This window comes from Arvicola amphibius, chromosome 1 (genome assembly GCF_903992535.2).
Source record: "Arvicola amphibius chromosome 1, mArvAmp1.2, whole genome shotgun sequence".
NCBI classification, from domain to species: Eukaryota; Metazoa; Chordata; class Mammalia; order Rodentia; family Cricetidae; genus Arvicola; species Arvicola amphibius.
In genome coordinates this window covers 30053437-30073435 of record NC_052047.1, presented here as the reverse complement: position 1 = coordinate 30073435, position 19999 = coordinate 30053437, and the positions used below count along the sequence as shown (strand labels likewise).

General features: G+C 45.7%; 1 protein-coding gene across 1 annotated transcript; it reads right to left on the bottom strand.

Moving 5' to 3' along the window:
• Window positions 1-402: 402 nt before the first annotated feature.
• On the bottom strand, window positions 403-18390 carry Ociad2 (OCIA domain containing 2). The gene is made up of 7 exons (XM_038348438.1): window positions 18275-18390; window positions 15360-15482; window positions 11499-11595; window positions 8962-9015; window positions 5784-5831; window positions 4208-4325; window positions 403-1660 (listed from the first exon to the last, which is right to left on the bottom strand). Exons 2-7 carry the CDS (start codon window positions 15423-15425, stop codon window positions 1579-1581), a joined length of 465 nt encoding a protein of 154 aa, XP_038204366.1. The 5' UTR covers window positions 15426-15482; window positions 18275-18390; the 3' UTR covers window positions 403-1578.
• Between the last annotated feature and the right edge of the window lie 1609 nt (window positions 18391-19999).

Here is a 19999-nt window from a genome sequence, read left to right as displayed (position 1 = left end):
ATGGCAAAGCCTTATGATAAGGGTCTGAGGGAGGATCTGGTGTGGTCTTGGCCACACAGTGCCAAGGTCACCAGGCTGTTAACCATGTCCCTTCCCAGACTTCTGGGTGGATGACTGGTTCTGCATCCCCCCCTCCCCGCTTCTCCCTTTGAAAGAACAACCCCATGTTCTTTCCAGGTTCCTTCCAGCTTATCTGTGAGCACAAGGACCTCTGTGCCCTGTCTAACATTCCCAAAGCCCCGGACTCAACTCCCAACACAACGAAAAAAGAAAAAGGCTAGCATACTGGCTCTGTCTTTTAATTTTCAGAAATAGAATTTTATTGACTGTCAAACAGGATATGTCATATAAAAATCAACTCCGTCAAACCCCTCCATTTCACTCATTGAATGTTCACACAAAAATAAGCCTCCACATCTTTTAATGATTAAAGTGAAATGATTTCACATCAGATATTAACCTCTGATGAAATTTTCTTTTTAACTCCAGGCTTGTAGATACATGGAGTATAAGCAGCCCTCACCCCACACGCATACTCTATATTTAAATGGTGACTTGTGGACAGAACATTTTCCTGAGAAACAAGGAAAGCAAAGATGCAAAGGGAGCTTTTCCATGGGGCTCAGCCAACGTGCCATAAAGCAAGATGTTCCAAAAGGGAAGAACCACACTTCCCATGTAACGGGTTGTCTGGAGAAGAAACAGAACTCATGCCATTGTGCTGGCTGCCTCTGAGCTCCCACAAGTCTCAAGAGTTTCTCATTTTTAGAATTAATTCAGTCCTCTGGTTCTCCTTCCAGTAAGCTGCTCCCTGGGAGAGCAGATTAGGAAGTTGTCTTCCTTCTCTGAACCGTCTATTGAGTGTTGACTATGGGAATGCATCCACGAGCCAAGCAGGTCGCCCGCAGGTGACGGGCACTTTCACAGCTCCCGTGCTGTGCTGAGCTCCTGATTATACAAGCTGATTAATATGGTGACCCTTTCGTGGGAAACATTTCCCACCGAGTTACAGATCTCAGCTCCTAGACTTTAGGATGGACTTCTAGCACTAAAACGCAAATGCTCCTGGATTTCTAGATCCATATACATAGGTTTTCTTTGGGTCGTGGCTTCCTGACTAACTTCCACATCATTCATTCCTGTTCCCTACCAGAGAACTTAAATCACTGAAATAGAAGGAGGAGGAAGAAAAGGAGGAGGAAGAGGAGGGGGAGGGGGAGGAAGGAAGGAAGCAGAACAAGGAAGAAGGAAGAAGAAGAAGGAAGAAGTAAAGCAGAGTAAAAGAATTGCAGGAAAGTCTACCCAGAAGCTGCTCAAAATTCTCCCAGGAAGCTCTAAGCTATGGAGGGGTGTAACTTTATTTCCTGGGTAGTGTGTGGTGGCTCCCAACATGTTCTCGAAGAACGGAAGAATACGCCATGCTCAAGTCAACCGAGAGCCTTCCACCACAAGCATTTCAAAGGAACGCGAGGACAAGGTTTCTGTTTCAATAGAAGTAGATTATCTTAGAGTACACTTGAAAGTTTAAATGTGTACAGATTCAGAGGTTTAGAAATCATTGAAAAGCACAGCCGGGGTTTAGGAAGCAGATGGCTGGGGCCCTTTCTTCTCACTTAATCCACGCCTGGTTTTGCACTCCTCACAGGTAAGCAGGCAGTGCCTAGGAGAGAAGCAAAAGCAGCTGGTGACTCATACTTTGACCATGGGAGCTCTTTCTTTGTGTCTGTGCATATGTATGTGTATGTATGGGCCTGTGCACATAGGCACGCGGGTGTGCCTGCTGTGTGGGTGCATGTGGAGGCCAGAGGCCAACACTGACTGTCAGTTTTTGAGGTAGGGTCTCTTACTAGACCTGGAGCTCACTGATTAGGCTAGGCTGGGCGCTCAACTTTTATGGGGTGCTAGGATCCAAACTCATGCCCTCATGCTGGCACAGAGAGAAATTTTGCTGACTGAGCCATCCCGCAGCCCTCCAAACACTCATCTTACCAAAGTAAGCAAGGTGCAGAGACATTTTTGATTCTACAGTTCACTAGCTCACTTTTTAAAAATGGCGTATTAGTTGGTTCTTGGGTTCCAATTAGCCAAAGCTCATTCAGTAACGATGTTTACGTTGAAACAGATGGTTGTGTTTATGCCGGGAGTCGCACATAAGCTGGGTAAACATCACGACTCTCTGACCTTGAGTCACTGGGGTGATTTCTACCACAACAAAAAAACAAATCATAAAATGTTCCAGGTGCGGGGGCGGACTCCTGTAGTCCCAGAGCTTGGGAGCTGAGTGCAAGGAGACCAGTCTGGGCCGTAGAGAGAGAGTCTCGTCTAAAAGAATAACAAGACACACACATCCCCTTCTCTTGGACTGCAGTGTCGTCAGGAGGCTGCAGTCCTTTTATGTCACCAGGACATCAAATTATTGCCTCTGGGATGAGAGGGCAGTGGCCTTTGACACAGAGTTTAGCCACTGGTTCCCACGTACCAATACCAGCCCACAGTGTAACTTTTGGTGCCAGAAGTAGGCAGGCAAAAGAGCTACAGAATGCCAATCTGAAAGGGGCCCCAGAGACCCTTTACCCTCATCTGTCTCCTTCCATGTACATGAAGTATAGAACAACATCTAGAGACTGTCTGGAAAATGCAGATTCCATCATTGCTCCGAAACCCAATGTTGGGCTAACAACAAGAAAACTGTCCCCAAATGGAAGAGGGCAAGAAAAGAGTCAACACAGTGCCCCCTTTCTGTTTCCCCTGTACACCTCAGAATCCCGGGCCAATGGCTCTGGAAGCTGAACCCAAAACACAGCTTTGCAGGGATGCAGTGACATGGAGTTGTCGGTAAACACAGCGTTGATGCCTCTCTGCTGGCCTTGCAAACCATAAAGGGAAGGCTCAGTGTTTGGAAATGAACGGGAGACTGAAGTCTCTTCTTCCTATGGCCACCAGTGTCTTCTCAGAGAGACTCTGCATAACATGTAACTCCTAGGGTAGGGATGATGGCTAAAGTCCATCCACTTCTACCAGACCGTAGCATTCTAAAGTCAGAATGGCAACTTGACCTTGATTGACATCTAGCTTTGCTGCTGCCCCTCAAGTAGAACACAATGGGGCAGGCTCAGTAGAGCGCTTCCTAGCACATACAGGGCCCCATGATCAATCCCCTCACCACACACAGCAGGTTAGTACAGCGCTGGTGAGGTACAGGCACACACAACAGACGTGCTCCTGTAACAACCCCAGCACTCAGGAGGGGAGGAGGATACAAAGTTCAAGGTCATCCTTGGACTGTGTGGTGAGGTTGAGGTTAGCCTGGGCTAAATGAGGTACTCTCTCAAAGAAAACAAGAAAAGAAACTGTGACAAGTGAGGGGTCTTCAGCGGAATGTGTCCCCAACTAGTTCTGTGGCATAATAGTAGAAACAGTACTTGTTTGAGTGTCACGAATAAGCATTTTCCTTCCTCCTGACATCCCGGGGAAGTTATTCTGGTCATCACTTTGGACCTAAAGGTTTGAGTTTAAGAAAACTGTGGTAGCACTTTCAGCCCAAGAACACTAGGGGCACAGGCCTCTCTGTAAACTCCAGTCTCCTGCTTATTGTCCCTGTGGAGAATAAGTACAGCTATCAGGACACTGTGTGTGTGTGTGTGCGCGCACGTGTGTGTATGTCTGCACACATGTGTGTGATATTAAAGGCTCTGAGGAGCTCTGCAGTAAGGAAGAAGGTGTAATTGGTGAGCAACTGTGCAAGGACAGAAGACACATCTGCTCATAGAGGAATCCCTCAAAGGTTTATACAAGGCCTAGACTGTAGCAGTTGCTCATTAAATACACACTGAATAAATGAAATAGGTGATTAAGTTAAAAAATAATTGTTGAAATTGAATAGTAATAAATCAAAGCTTGAGGTTTAAAGAATTTTTTCTTAAATAAAATTGTTAATATGCCTAATATTACACAGAGTAATATTTCATTTCACTTGTTAGTTTGTTTTTGTTTTTGTTTTTGTTGTTGTTGTTGTTTTTAAGATAGGGTCTCACTATGTAGCTTTGCCTGTCCTGGAGCTCACTGTGCAGACAGGTTGCTTGGCCTTGAACTCACAGAGATCCTCCATCCTCTGCCTCCCCAGTGCTGAAATCAAAGGCATTGCCACTACACCTCGCTGCTCCACTCACATCTATCTTCATTACAACCCCTCCATCAGACTACAAACCTGTTATGCTCGGGACCAAAGCCAGCACCACGGAGCTGATCCTCGAAGGAATGGAATTTACTCTGGCACACTCTTATGTAGGAAGCCTTCCCAAGGCCGAATCCCAGGATCCCGGCCACTGTGAAAGCAGGTTAGGAAACACAGGTAACTGAAAAGCTCAGGATCGTGCCCATGAGCCCACTGCCTACACCTTCCTAACACCGCCCATTTTCATACTATAACAAGCTTCCGTGGAGGGCAGGTCTGACCCCGGAGACTTTCTGATCTTTGCTTGAGTGGACACGAGGAGGACCAAGGCGGAGCACACACTGGCACTCAGGGCACCACCCAGTTGTCAAACCAGTGGCTGAGACTGCCAGGGGACAGAGAATAGATAGACCTGGGTCAGGTAGCCTCTATGTCATGGGGTGATGGAGCCTGCTGTTTTTTCTGCCCTTGCCGCTGGAAAACAAGTCATAGAGAAGGGAACCTCATGTAGGAGAACTCTTCAATCTATTCCTTTGGCTGGAAACGAGACTCTAAACTGGGTAATTCTTTTAACATAAACCATCTATGTGTACCAAGGAGAAGAAACTCAGACATCTTAGTAAAGTTCTTATTAAAATGTCTCTGACTTTAAAAAAAAACTACTCCTTTTTTAATGTGCCCTCTAGATAACATTTTTTAAATATTTATTTATTTATTTACTTATTTATTATGTATACAATATTCTGTCTTGTGTGTCTGCCTGCAGGCCAGAAGAGGGCATCAGATCTCATTTCAGATGGTTGTGAGCCACCATGTGGTTGCTGGGAATTGAACTCAGGACCTTTGGAAGAGCAGGCAATGCTCTTAACCGCTGAGCCATCTCTCCAGCCCTCTAGATAACATTTTTAAGACTGGTCAAGCCAAGATAACAAAACATAACTCTTCTCCCCCCCCCCCCCCAATGAACCTGCACTCAAAGGTTTTGCTGCTGACAGTGTTGACAATCTTATTGCCATTGGTTCCACCAACAACAGAATGAAAGAAACATTTGAGAAAAAAAATCTGCATCTATTCCAAACATGTACAGGCCTTTGATGCATTCCCCAAGCATGTCACACAACAACCACGCACACAATGTTTGTATTGTGTCACGTGTTCTAGGTACCTGGATACTGTCTGGAGAGCAAACAGAAGGATGTGCACCATCAGATGTAAAAAACCATCACTTATAAGAGGGATGCAGGCGCCTGCAGATATGGGTACCTGTGGGTCCCGGGGGCCCATCTCTCATGGATACTGAGAGAACACTGTATATGTCTTGCTAGTCTTTGTTCATGTTTTATAGATGACAGTGGCGTTAGTCCCTACTGTTGTTACTCTGCAGATCAGAAAGTGTTAGGATGAGCAGGACGCTGCAGGCCAGGGGTGGAAACCAGAGAGTGCTTTGTAAGAGTCGGTCCCAGCAACACGTTCATGTCCTCAGGTCTTATAAACGTTCTCAAAGTCTATGTGCGTTTTCATTTGTTTCAATGCTGGGACATGAATTCAGGGGCCTCGTGCTTCAAACCACCCAGCTACCTCCCTAGTCCAAGCTGTTTTTGTGACTTACATGCAACTTTAGGTAACGATCCAAATCTTGGATTCGCAGCTAAATAACCTGAAGAGTAAGACAGAAATGTGTTATTTCATTTAATAATTTAGTTAAATTTGTAAAGAACATATCCAAGCTGGAGATATAACATTTCTAAGACGCTCACGTTATTCATCAGCAGAAATGGTTTCAGAAGAGTTACAGTTCAACCTGAGGTTGAAGTTAACCCCCAGAAGCCGTCTAGGCAAATGGTAGATACTGGCTTTAAAATGCGGAAAATGTGAAAGCCACAATTCAAAAGCCAATTTAAATTGATTCAAATAGACCAGTCACTATGTTCTACTTTTAAGAGTAACTCAACAAAGAAAGTCCACTTCAGAGGTTCACAGTATATACATCACAATTTAAGCCTTATTTATTATTAATTAATTAATTAAAGAAAAGTGTCTCTATGTAGCCCTGGCTGTCCTGGAACTTGCTATATAGATCAGGCTGGCCTTGAACTCATAGATCTATATACCTCTGCTCCCGAGTGCTGGTGTCACCAGGCTTAGCCCATCATGATTTTTCAAATGAAAACACTAGGCAGATTGGTAGGCTTCTAAATATGTCCATACCATAATCTTTGGCAACTCTGGGTGTTATACTGCAGAAGGGAATTAAAGTATAAAATAGAAATAAGTTACCTTGTCAGACAACTGTGAAATAGGGAAACAGTCCTGAGTGGGTAGGTGGATTCAACATAATCTCAGTGATCTCTGGTTGGCACTGAAGAGATCAGAAGTGGAAAAGCTTGGCTCAGCCTAGCTGGCTTTGGAGACAGAGGAAGAGGCCACCAGCCAAGGAGTGTACATAGCCTCTCAAAGTTGAAGAGGGGAAAAGCCATGAACATCCAGGAGAAACACAGCAGTACCCACCTCTTGATTTTAACCTAGTGAAACCCATTCTTCTTCTTCTTTTTTAAAAAACTTCTTTTTTAGTGTATTTATTTATTTATTATGTACACAGAGTTCTGCCTCAATGCCAGAAGAGAGCACCAGATCTCATTACAAATGGTTATGAGCCACATGTGGTTGCAGGAAATTGAACTCAGGACCTCTGGAAGAGCAGCCAGTGCCCTTAACCACTGAGACATCTCTCCAGCCCCTCATTCTTCTTTTTTAAAAAATTTATTTATGTTTGCATATGAGTGCTCTATCTACATATAGAGGGGGCATCAGATCCCATGATAGTTGTAAGCCACCATGTGGTTACCAGGAACTGAACTCAGGATCTCTGGAAGAGCAGCCAGTGCCCTTAACCACTGAGTCATCTCTCCAGCCCCAAGTGAGACCCATTCCGACCTTGGCCTCTGAATAATAAATAATAATAAATAAATAATAAATAATAAATCTGCTGCCTTCAGCTATTGTGCTCACAGCTACTTATTTTAGCAGCTGAGGGAAACTAGCATTCAACCCTGAATAGCACAGATGCAAGAGGTTGGGTAGATTTGGGGTAGGTGGATATTATAAGACCTCATTCCACAGATTTTGGCCCGATTTCTGCATCAAAACTAATTTAACAAAAATCCTGGAGGTAATTGGTGAATTTGTTTCTGCAAAAAGATCACCCTCAAGTTGTAAAAATGAAAACATATTTAATACAAAACCTTTATGGATAAGAATAACAGCATCCAAAGAGGGATTTTCCAAAACATGTGACCTACTGATCCTTGAGAAGAAAAAGAAAACCAGGATATTTCCCCTTCATGTTTGCAGATGCTGATTTTTGTTTTAACTTTTTTCAATGACATCTATCTTTACTAAAGTCTTTAATTTTTTTTTTCAAGCATTTTTAGAATCATGGCAATTAGTAGCATTTGACAAGATGGGCTTCCAGAGGGCCAGGTCCCCTGGGAGACACAGGGACTTCTCTAAGGCACAGGCACTATTGGAGTCCCTGTGTCTGCCATCAGAGAGGGCCACCAACTCAGTGGGATTAAGATAATATGAATTTATTATCTTACAGGTCTTGAGGTCAGAGGTCCAAAGTCAGTATAGGGAAAAGCCAAGGTGGTAACTGCATCCTTAAATGGCTGCCTTCCTTTCTGAAAACACTAGCCCCTACATGCTTCGTAGCTCAGTGCTGTGGTTTGAGTGTGAAATGACCCCACAGGCTCATGTGTTTGAACTTGGGGTCCCCAGCTGAGGGTGCTGTTTGGATTATAGAAACACTAGAAGTGGAGCTCCATTGAAGGAGATGGTCTCCGGAGCTGGGTGTTGAGGTTTCAGAGCCTGAGCAGACTTCCCACTTCCTGCTTCCTGATTACAGTCACGATGTGACCAGGCGCGTCACAGTCTCTGCCATCATTCTTTCCCCACCATGGTAGACTACATCCTTCCTGAAATAATGAGTCAAAATAAGCCCCTCCTTCCTTAAGCTGCTTTTGTCTTCATGGAAACAGGAACAGCAGCCACTACATTCATGGCCCTTTCCAGGGTCTTCAAAGCCAGTCGTGCTGAGTCCAAACCTGCTTTCTCTCTAGCTATGCCTTCCAGTTCCCTTCTCCATTTATGGTTCCTCTTTAGATGAAAAACAAGTCAATGATAATCTGTTTCAAAGTGGGCTAACAACCTTAATGGCACCTGGAATTCAAATTTTTCCATTATCAAGTAATCAAATACATTCAGTCTTTTGTAGAGATAGAAGCTTTAGCTTGTTGTAGAATAATCTTTTTGTGCCCTGTGAAGATATGTCTTTGCCAAGGTGCCTTCTGATTGGTTTACTAAAGAGCTAAATGACCAATAGCTAGGCAAGAGGTATAGGTGGGACTTCCCGGCACAGAGAAGACTCTGGGAAGAAGAGAGGCAGAGAAGCCAGGTAGATGCAGAACGAGTCAGACACACTTAATGGGACAGAGGTAAAACCCATGTGGTAAAATCTAGATTAATATAAATAGTTTGATTTAAGTTATAGTAATAGTGGGAAGAGCCTAAGCTATAGGCCGAGCTCCCATAATTAATAAGTCTCCATGTTGTTATTTAGGAGCTGGCTGGTGAGACAGAAAAAGATTCACTACATTAGCTAAAAACAAGCAAAAGCATGTATGAAGCAACAATCTTCAACCAATAAGATAAATGTCCAAGGGTTGCAGGGAAGGCCACCAAAACCGGGGCTCTCTGAAGTTAAAGCATTAGTAAATACTGACGCTTACCTTGGTGGACAAGTCCCTGGGTGACAAGCATGCTTATAAGAGAAAAAGGCAGAGCTGTAAAACAAACAAACAAACACCCCTCAATATTAGTATCTTAACACACGGTCCCTTGGGGCAGGCGAGACTGCTCAGTAGGTACAAACACATCTCCTAAGCATGGCGACCTGAACGTGATCCCCAGACCCACATGGTGGGAAGGGTGTGTGTGAGTCAACTCCTGGAAGCTGTCCTCTGACTCCACACGTAAAGCACATGTACATGCACATGCATGTACATCTTCACCACATACAATTTACCAAGACTAACAACTCAGGCCCCTTGCCTAGATGGAAATCGGGGAAAACTAATTCTAAGATTTTTTTTCTTACCTGAATTGGTAGTGAGTTTTATTCACTACCCACCCCCTCTCCCCCAAGATAACCATGTAGCCCTGGTTGTCCTGGATCTCACTCTGTATGCCAAGTTGGCTTGAACTCACAGAGATCCTCCTGCCTCTGCCTCCCACGTACTGGGACTAAAGGCATGCACCCCCACACTCAGCTTTATTCACTTTGCATGTTACTAGTCAACAAATACTTCTTTAAAACTACATGGGGAAGTTTCTCAGGATTTATCCCAATAGCTCAGCCTGATACACAGCAATCATCTAAACTGATACCCCACACTCAACTCCAGCTCTGATATCCATGTTTACTGAACACTCAATATGCATATGACTCCAATGGCTATATCCGACATGGATATAGTGTGTGTTCACTTTGCTGCAATTCTGGTTTCTTTTTTTGTTTTTCAAGACAGGGTTTCTCGGTGTAGCCCTGGATGTTCTAGAAATCATTTTTGTAGCCCAGGCTGGCCTCAGACTCTAAGATCTACCTGCCTCCACCTCCAGAGTGCTGGTATAAAAGGCATGCACTACCACTACATAGCTATATTTTGCTATTTTCAATCCTACATAAAGTTTGAAAATCAATAGCATGAACTTCCATAGAGCCTTCTTCTAGACACATTAATTACAGATTTATCTCTGGATGCATCCCTATATTTTGCTTTGTATCTGCCATTACGTATTTTTTCTGAGCTATCTGGGATTTGCAAACACCATCACTCTTTATAACTGGATAATTTATCAGGTAACTTCTAAAATCAAGTTAACGTCTCCTGTACAACCACCACACCACTAGCATAGTCAAGAAAAATCTGTTTGAATACTCAGACTCAAGAGGAATGATCCTAACTAATACACAATCTATATTCTAATCTCTCCGACTCGTCCAAGAGTGTCCCTCATAGCTGCAGGTTTTTTTCCAGTGTGGAAAATCAAGGATTATGCTTTGCATTGAATGCCCAATCTGTTTCGATCTAGGGCAGTTTCCTGTTGTTTCTGTTTTGATGTTTGTCTTCCTTAACCTTTTGCTCCACTGTTGACTGTCTGCCTGAAGAGGCACACTGAAGGTTAGAAACAGGCTCCATTCCTGCTAAGCACACGCAATGTGTAGTTAAGGTTTTTTAGTGGAGTTCACTGAGTCTGGTTTAAAGGGTTCCTAGCTCTCCCACGATGTGTCAGATGGCCTCTTCCAAAAGCAAAGAGCCTTCCTAGCAACCGAGGCAAACCGGATAGCAATCGTTTTCCCATCACGTCTAATGGGCCACACTGACCTGTGAATAAACCAGGCCAGTTAAAGTACCGGCTCAGAGGTTCTCAGAAAAGGCATGAGATTCTAGAAAAGCAATCAATAATCACAGTGATGTGTGATGAATATCAAATTATAATTGGCCAATACAGACTATGAATGGTTTATGAGATGAAGCATACTGTAGTCTTGATTATGCCTCTGTCGGTAATGTACACAGTACCGTGCTGGATGATAGGTTCCATTGTGCCACTCTCAACTGTCAAATTATGAATTTATTAAACCAAAAGGGATTTTTAATACAGAATGAATTCACTGCCTTGCCTTATATAAGGCAATCCTGGGACAAAGAAGCAACTCAGCAGAAAACAATATTGTAGAGAGACATATCGGTGGATGCTGTGAGCTCCAGCCCAGTCAACAAACACTTCCAGGTAGAGCCTGTGGGTGAGGCTGTGGACTGAAGTCCAGGTGAACCTGATACCACCACTGAGCTGAGACGCTGGTGCAGTTTACCAAGATCTGCTTTGTGGAAGTAGGGCATGTTATATAAAACTTTGGGCCTGTGTTCTTGCTTTCAGGAAAGGAAGAGACACCTATGTTTTTACTGAGTGAGGTAAAGGGCTTGATAATTGCTTATTATCTCTGCCTGAAGAGGATAACATGGATTCAAACTTTAAACCTCCCAAACTATCAAAGTTCTTTAGGGACTTATGCAAAATTCCTGTTCAGAATTAATCGGGCGTCGTGATTCTATTCTAATAGGACATGGAAGTATTCTATTGTTGCAACATTAATTATTAAATCAATTGTTAACTTATTTTATTTAGTAAATTTATTAAATTGAACTTATGGTTAAATGGTTGATTATTAAACTATTTATTAAGACCCAGAGGGTGTGAGTACCTCTCTTCCAGAAACTTTCTTCTTGGCACTCTCGGATAATCTTGGCAATCTCTCCTCTGTGGATGTGCAGTTTTGACTTTGGGCAAAACAACAGGCTCTGTAGGGAAAGACACTGAGGGTTAACTCGGAGGACCCTGAGTACAAGGCCAGCCTGGGCTAAACGGTAAGATCCCATCTCAAGGGAAAACCAATAGACAAAAGCTAGGCAATGAAAAACTGAGCTCACAAAAGCCTCCACCGTGTTTCCTCTGGAGGGGCATGGGATGTGTCCTGCTCCTGGCTAGTTGTCCCCACAGACTGGTGGCCACTAGCCACCGCTTTCCAGCTGGCCCTGCCACATAGACTTGGACAAGGTGGACTTTCTGCTTGAGAGACAGGGTGGTTCAGTGACCAGGGTGTGCCAACAGCTCTCCCAGGCTGAGTGCTGCAAGCAACCAGGTCCTCACTCTGCTCTACGCTGTCCAGGGCTCTCTGTAATTGCAATGCTGGCTTGATCCTTTACCTAATTAAGTTTCAGCTCGGTGTTGCATCTGTGGTAGGAACAGATTTGTTGATTTTGACACTTTTTTTTTAAAGAAAGACATTTTGCTTGTGACGATCAATGTGGATGCTGGCCACTATTCCTTGAGTCGTTCTCATGGTCCGGCATCATTTTCATAGCTGGCAAATACACACAGTGACACACTGACAGGGTGGAAGGACCCTGTGGTGCCTATGCTTCTGTCTGTAATTGTGCAAGCTGGCAACCCCTCCCTTTCATTTCTCTGCTCCTCCTTCCGACACAGTGGAGGGATGCAGAGGTCAGTGTGACTCCCGGAGATCAGCAGCTATGGCAATGCACACCAGAGGGACAGGCAGCGTTGGTACCGACTGCCCTTTGGATCCTCAGAGCAAGCTACTCATCCCCACTTCCAGGGTAAATACCGATGGTCCCCAACTTCGTGGTCCATATTTGTGGGTGTGTGTGTGTGTGTGTGTGTGTGTGTGTGGCGTATGCAAGCTTACATGCAGATGTGTGGGGACTAGAGGTTGACAAGGAGTGTCTCTTTCCATGTGTTTTTTTTGTTTTGTTTTGCGTGTGTGTGTTGTTTTGTTTTGTTCTGTTTTTAAAGACAGCATCTCTCATTGAACCCGGGGCTGACTGATTCAGTTATTCTGATTGGTGAGCAAGCCTCAGGGATCCTAACTCAGTCTCCCTAGCACTGGGATTACAGGTGTGCTGCCCCTGGATTTTTATGTATGTGTTGGGGATCTGAACTCGGGTCCTCATGCTGGTGCTTCAGGCATTTTACCAACTTCCTGAGGATTTTGTCACCTCCCCAATCCAGTGGTTCAGATTGTTACTTTAATTTAGTTTACTGTGCTTGATAGTTTTTATGCCAACTTGATACAAGCTGATGTCATCAGAGAGAAGGGAACCTCAGTTAAGAAAATGCCTCCATAAGCTCTGAACTGATTAATGTGGGAGGGTCCCACCCGTTATGGGTGAGGCCACCCCTGGGCTGGTGGTCTGGGATTCTTTAAGAAAACAGGCTGAACGAGCCATGTTGAGCAAGCCAGTAATCAGTACCCCTCCATGGCCTCTTCATTAGGTCCTGTGTCCAGGTTCCTGTCCTGTTTGAGTTCCTGTCCTGACTTCCCTTGATGCTGAACTGTGATTTGGAAGTGTACACTGAATAAACTCTTTCCTCCCTGACTTGCTATTGGTCAGAAACCCCGACTAAGTCACACGTTCTGAAAGTGGCCTACAGTCAGTGGGAACTACATTTTGAAGTTTAAACTTGTCCTAGGCTAAGGGTACACAGTATGGTATTTTCTCATGATGGTGGACATTTGCATGAAGACACAGCTTCAAGTTAGCAGTGAGATCACAAGATCACATCCATCACAAGATCACATCCATCACAAAATCACATCTGCAACACCCTGCAGAGGACCACAGTGCTAGGATTCCCAGTAGCTGTGTAAACCAATAGCAGTTTCAACCTACAGTGGGTTTATTGAGACAACATCCCATTGTAAATCAAGTCATATCTGTATTTGTTTCTTGTCCTGGTGCGGGAGAATTGTCTGTATTCTGTCAATCATGTTTTAAATAAACGCTGATTGGCCAGGCAGGAAGTATAGGCGGGAAAACCAGACAGGAAGTAGAAATGATTCAATGAGAACAGGAGAATGCTGGGAAGGAGGAAGTTGATTCCTCCCACTCCTGCCCAGACCACCGAAGCAGCAGGATGTGATCTGCCCCACTGAAAAAGGTACTGAGCCACATGGCTAACATAGATCAGAATAGTGGATTAATATAAGCTACAAGAGCTAATAAGTAGCCTGACCTAATGGGCCAATCAGCTTTATAACTTATAGAGATCTCTGTGTGATTTTCTTTGGGGCTTGCCGGCTGTGGGGTAGAGACCTGGTGGTACAGAAACCCCAACAAGCAGGCCCCGTTCATGTTACACGTCATGTTACATGTCCTCTCTGAAGCCAGGGTAGAAATGAAGAAACTCCCCCAACATGTACAGGGTAATCCACACATTCATTCAGATCTGACCACCACCAACTTCTGCGAGTCCAGCACTCGAGATCAGAAAGTGGGACTTGGGAGAGCTTTTTCAATGGTGCTATGAATGTTTTACAGTTCTCTATTTCACCGGGGCAGCTAAGGTGTCCAAATGCCTCTCCTGTGACCTGCTGTCATTTGTCTCTTTGTTTGTCCTGTACTTTGCCGCTTAAATGTTCTCCGCTCCTAGAAACCTCGTCTAGTGTGAAAAGTTGACTCCAGAGAACATGGACCCCAGTAACCCATTGAATACTTGCTCTCCCTTTCATCCAAATGCTTCTGAACCACAGTCCCCATTCTTCCCAAGGTAGCATGTGGGCTCTCAACCTGATGGCTGATTAGCAATTACGGACGCTGCTATGCTGAAAGCAGCAGGCAGCAGCATATGCTCAGAATAATCACCCGGCGCAACACAAACGAGAAGCTAAGGTGCTGTGTCATTCTGCTAGGGACAAACCATAGCTTGCTCTGCCGTGGTGGCACACCTGCCCAGTCACTGGCTGTGGCGAGAGAGCAAAGATGGATTCTGAACAGGAAGGAGTAAAGAAAGCGATCTGCAAACAAAATCTTAACAGGTTTTTCAAGAGAACCTGGTTACGTTTTCCTCCTTACTCCATCTTCCCTGCTTCTGTCTGACAAAGGACCGGGCTGGGAGTGTTCGTAGCTCAGGAACTGTCTTAGTTGCTAAGGTACCTGCCACACAAGCATAGGGGACAGAGTTTGGATCCCCAAAGCCACTTGAAAAGCTAAATGTGCTGGCACGTATCTGTAACTTCAGTATCAAAGAAACGGAGACAGGGGTGTACCTGTAACTTCCTGGCTAGCTAGTCTGGCGGGATCAGTGAGCTCCAGGTTCACTGAGAGACCCTGTCTCAGAAAAGGAAGTTAGCACTAGTGAGATGGCTCAGAAGGTAAAGGCGCTGGCTACCAAGCTTGATGACCTGAGTTCAATCCCCTGGACCCACACAGGAAAAGGAGAGAAGTGACTCATGACTCCTGCAGGCTGTCCTTTGATCTTCAACACTTGCCATGGCATGTGTGTGGGTGCGGCACACACAATACATCGTAAGTAAATATAAAAAAAAATAAAAAATGATGTAGAGTGACTAAGGAAGATGCTGAACATTGTTCCCTGGTCTCCAGGTACAAGAACACTCACTCACACACACTCACACACACACTCACACACACACACACACACACACACACACACACACACAGAGTCTGGTGATTGATCAAGGACAGGATCTAGTGGCAGTCTTGTGTGATAGCTTTCCCCAGAATCTCAGGCTAACACATACCTGCTTGCTAAACGGTGGCAAGTGGGGACTCTTCTCTTGGCTTCCATGAGTGGACACCGAGGCCATGATGATGTCCTTTCTTCAATGCCAGTCAAATGCTCTGAAGACTCCTTGGCCTGATGACTAAGGAAAGCAGAAGAGACTCACTGTACCAGGTCTGAATATTTATATACCAGGTTTCAAACGACCTCTCATATCAGCGATTCTAAGTTAGAAAACTTATTATTTTCATTTTGTTAGGTTTTAACCTGCAGCCATCTATAAACGCAAGCTTTTTTTTTTTTTTTTTTTTTACAATTGTTTACTTTGGGGGTGCAATGGAGTGTATTGTGTCATGTACACATGGATGTTGTGAGGAAGCTGCTTGTTTGTTTCCTGCCTTCCCACACCACACGGAGGTCAGGGGACAATGTGCAGGAGTCTGTTCTCTCCTGCCATGTGGGTCCCAGGAAGCAAACTTACGTTGTCTGGCTTGGTGGCAAGTGTCTTTACCCACTGAGCCATCTTACAAGCCCTGAAATCTCAATTTCCTTAAAAAAAAAAAAAAAAAAAAAAAAAAAAACAAGACATCTAATTTTTAATTATGTGAGGGAGTATCAGTATTAATGGAGGCCAGAGGAGTCAAATCCCCCTGGAGCTGGAGTTACATACAAGCCACCTAAGGTAGGCACTGGGAAGTGGACTTAGATCCTCTCTAAGAGCAGTATGTGCTTTTGCTTGCTATCTCGTTGTGAATGGCTCCCCAATACATGCCTACACACATGTCCATAAACACATGCACATATACTCACACAGAGCCACAGGTCTGATTTAAGAGTGGAATGAAGCGTCGTACCGTGCACATGCTTTACTCCCTGTAAAGTATGCCTTTAAAACATATCAAAGCATCACTGAAAGTAAGTAACTACTCAAATGTTTGCTGAGCGTCTATGACAAGCCAAGTATGAGGCTACGCAGGCCAAGATAAGCTCAACTGTATGAAGAGCACAGGTAAAGGGGACGTCTGGTAAGGCAAGAATTATTCACTAGGAGAAAGTCCAAGAAGCAAGGACAGAGGGCTAAGGAAGGAGAGGAATAAGGATCTGCCCCTTCGGTCAGGTGTGCAGACCCCCAAGGACACTACAAACCTGCGCTTTCAAGAGGATGCGGTATGTGTGTGTGTGTGTGTGTGTGTGTAGGGGGGTGTCCAGGAGCAGGACGGAGAGTTTAGACAGTGATTAAACTGTCTAGATATGAAACTGAAGACCTGAACTGAGACCTTATTGGGAGAGGTAAAGATGAAAAATTTGGGTTTGGAAATATTGCACTTGGGTGCTGGTGTGTGTGTGTGTGTGTGTGTGTGTGTGTGCAAACCCTGGAATTAGCCATTAAAGACCGAAATATTTTAGGATCTGTTTGGGTCTGGGATTTCAGATTAGGGGAGGGTTGGAGAGATGAATTTGAAAACTGCCATCGCAGAGATGAATCTTAAAGCGAGGGACCTGGACACTTTCATCTACAAAGAGTACGGGAGAACGTGAACATTGAACCCAAAGGAATAATGGTGAGCTAAGAAACAGACCACAGGTCAAGGAAATGGCTGTGGGAGAAAGGGCAATGCAGCCACCAGGGAATCACCGAAGGAGCCATCCACAGTGACCACACAGCCTGGGGCTGGCAAGGATGGACATGCTCCAGGTGGACCATGAGCCTCCTCCTCTTCCCCCCGGGCCCCACTGGCTTTCCCACAAAAATGGACAGCTCATATAGAATTGTGTTTCCTACATTAGTGACTCAGTGGCAAGAAATATGAGCCCAGGGCCCCTCTGTACATTTCATCTTGGGTGCCCAGTGTCAGAGAGGAACACGATGCCCTGTCGTGTTAGATACTGAAGATGATTATAATAACCTGACTGTGCACCCTTCCCCTTCAGACAGAGTCTCACTATGTCACCCTAGGTGTCCTAACGCAGACTGGACTGGCCTTAAACTCAGAATTCTGCCACCTGAGTGCTGTGTTAACGGTGTCTGGAACAATGCCCTGCAAGACGCCAGTTTTTATTCTGACTTTCTTTGCTGGTATTGGGCATAGGAATATAAAGTGTCTGAGTCTCGGCTTTGTCACCTGTTAGTCGGGCACAGCTGTGGCAAGGATGGGGATAAGGGATGAGGACACAGGATCAGGGCACAGTGGTGAGTGTATGAGCAGTAGAGTGGCCCTCGGAATCCGATTTTCTAGGAAATAAAATCCTAGGAAATCTTTGCCACCTATGGTCAAATGAGACTATTTTTTGCACAGTCAGACCCAGGGCCATCCCAAGAACCTGAAAGGAAGCAAGCACACACCTTAGCGTTCGTGAGCTGGGCCCTCTTGAACCCAGCTGTCTTCTTCAGGCATCTGAGCAAGCCTTCTGGGTGAAGCTAGACACACACACACACACACACACACACACACACACACACACACACACACACACACACACACAGAGGTCTGGACTAGGGGTGCAATGGCAGCCTGACCCAGCCTGTGTTGGAGGAGGGGAGGCTGACCCAGAATCCAGCTGGGTTCCAAGGCTAGGCCTGCAAAACTCCAAGCCAGCACCCTAGCCCGGGGTAGCAGGGGTCGGAGGCGCTTGGAGAGAAGCACAGCCGGAAAGGATTAAAGATCTGACACCGTGCTGCGGCGGAGCCTGTGAAGGGTCTGCCCAACATCTGCCCACGTCGCCAGAACCAGGGAAGGAGAGCCAGCAGAAAAGACACTGCCCCCAGGCCACCTCTCCCACCGTCACCCCACCTCTGTGGGCTCACCTGTGCGGGTGAGTGCTTGCAAGGCGGAGCCGCCCTCACCCCCGCCGCGGCTGCAGTCTTCCCACGCCCCGCTGCCCACGCCCACCGCCCCAACCCGAGCCCTCGGTCCCCTCTCCTCTTCCCCTCACCTTTCTTCGCGATCTTCCTTTTCTTCCCTCCTTTCTCCTTCTTCCTGCTCTCGCTCCGCCCCGCACTTGTGCGTGCCACTAGCTCAAGAGCAGCCCGCCCCCACTTGCAGTCTCTCCGTTGGTGACACGGAAGGGAGAATCCAGCACTTTCTAGAAGCCATCCACTGTGTCTCTTCGTGACACCTGATAGGTCTACCTGGATGTCTTTCACGTGACTCGGTCGTCCAGACAAAAACACCAAAAACATGTGACTGTCGTTCCCTGAACCCCCTCTGTGGGCGGGATTAAGGCTCCATCTCTCAGCAATGCTATTGACAACCGGGTAGGATCCCCATCCGGAGGGCGTCCATTGCAGCCCACTTTGGTTCCTTAGCTTTCCCTCGCCAAGCTTTCTCCCTCCTGACTGCTGGCCTGTGAGGGTCAGGTGGTGGTGGTGATAGTGTGTGGTGCGTGTGTACTCGTATGTGTGGCTATAAACGTCTGCTTATATGTGAGTGTGTGCTAAGTGTCTATCTGAGCATGTATGAGTATGTATGTGTCTGTATGTGACTGTGTTAAGTGTTTATGTGAGTGTGTTAGTACATGGGACGGTATACGAGAGTGTGTGTATGTATGTGTGTGGTGGTGTGTGAATGTGTGTACACATGTGTGAGTGTGTGTGGGCATGCATGCACAAGGGTGTGAGTACTGAGAATAAGGATTCTAAGAGAGAAGCTGCGTCTGCAGGGGCTGATAGATTGATGGAATTGCTGTACTGTGGAGAGATTGGAATGGTCCAGGGCCAGAGACTAATTAGACTCTAATTAGACCTTATTCAGCTTTGGCCACCAGGACTACATTCCTTACCCACCTCTCTGTCAAAACTAACAGCCTGCGACTAAGACCACGTGTGTGCCTGCTGCCCACAGAGTCCAAGCTGGCATCAGATCCTCTGGGGCTGGAGTTAGAGAGGCTTGGGAGTTGCCGTATGGGTGCTGGAAACCTAACCCAGGTTCTCTGAAAGAACAGCCAGTGCTCTTAACCTCTGAGCCGTCTCTGTCTCCCGCCCTCCTTCTGGCATTTCCTGCCCACATTTCCTGATTCCGGCCTGACTAAAGCAGACACTCCTCTGTCGAACAAAGCCGTTTCCTCACAGCTCTTGCTACAGCTGCAACCTCCTGAAGAGAGCCACACGCAAGGGCGAGAGCATCTTCTCCACCTACTTCAGTTAACTTTTACAAATCATTTTGAGAGGGAGCAAACGTGTACCTTGGTCTTCAGAGTGGATGTCTGCCCAACTCTACTTGCAGACGTGGTAATCGTTTCGGGATTGTTGCTCTGAAATTGGCATTATAAGATTGATTACACCTCCACCTCCCCTCCTCCACTCTCCGGGACTGGAGATGGCTCAGTGGTTAAGAGCACTGCTCTTCCAGGGGTCTAGGGTTAGGTTCGAAACAGCCTACAGCTCCACTTCAAGGGATATGACTCGTCTCTCTGCTCTCTGTGGGCAGATGTGAGCACTCACACATGCATACGCATAACTAAACTAAAAAAATTTTTTAAAGATACTGTTGTCTTAGGTGACTCTCCTGCAGTAGACTGCACCTCGCCCCTTGCAGCACAGTGGCTTCTCTCTCCCTACAGGGTTTTGTTTTCCTTTGACCCAGTTTTACTCTCAGATTAAAGGGGATATAGGCCTGCTAATTTTATATTCTGTTACCAGAAGTCAGAAATAAGCCGCTG

What these genes read in the sequence shown, in the direction of transcription:
- Ociad2 (XM_038348438.1), bottom strand. Translation starts at nt 15,425, where the DNA reads ATGGCCTCGGTGTCCACTCATGGAAGCCAAGAGAAGAGTCCCCACTTG. An exon ending in CCAGGGACTTGTCCACCAAG is followed by an intron (nt 5,832 to 8,961) that starts GTAAGCGTCAGT and finishes CTTACTCTTCAG; the next exon opens with GTTATTTAGCTGCGAATCCA. An exon ending in ATCGTTACCTAAAGTTGCAT is followed by an intron (nt 4,326 to 5,783) that starts GTAAGTCACAAA and finishes CTGCTTTCACAG; the next exon opens with TGGCCGGGATCCTGGGATTC.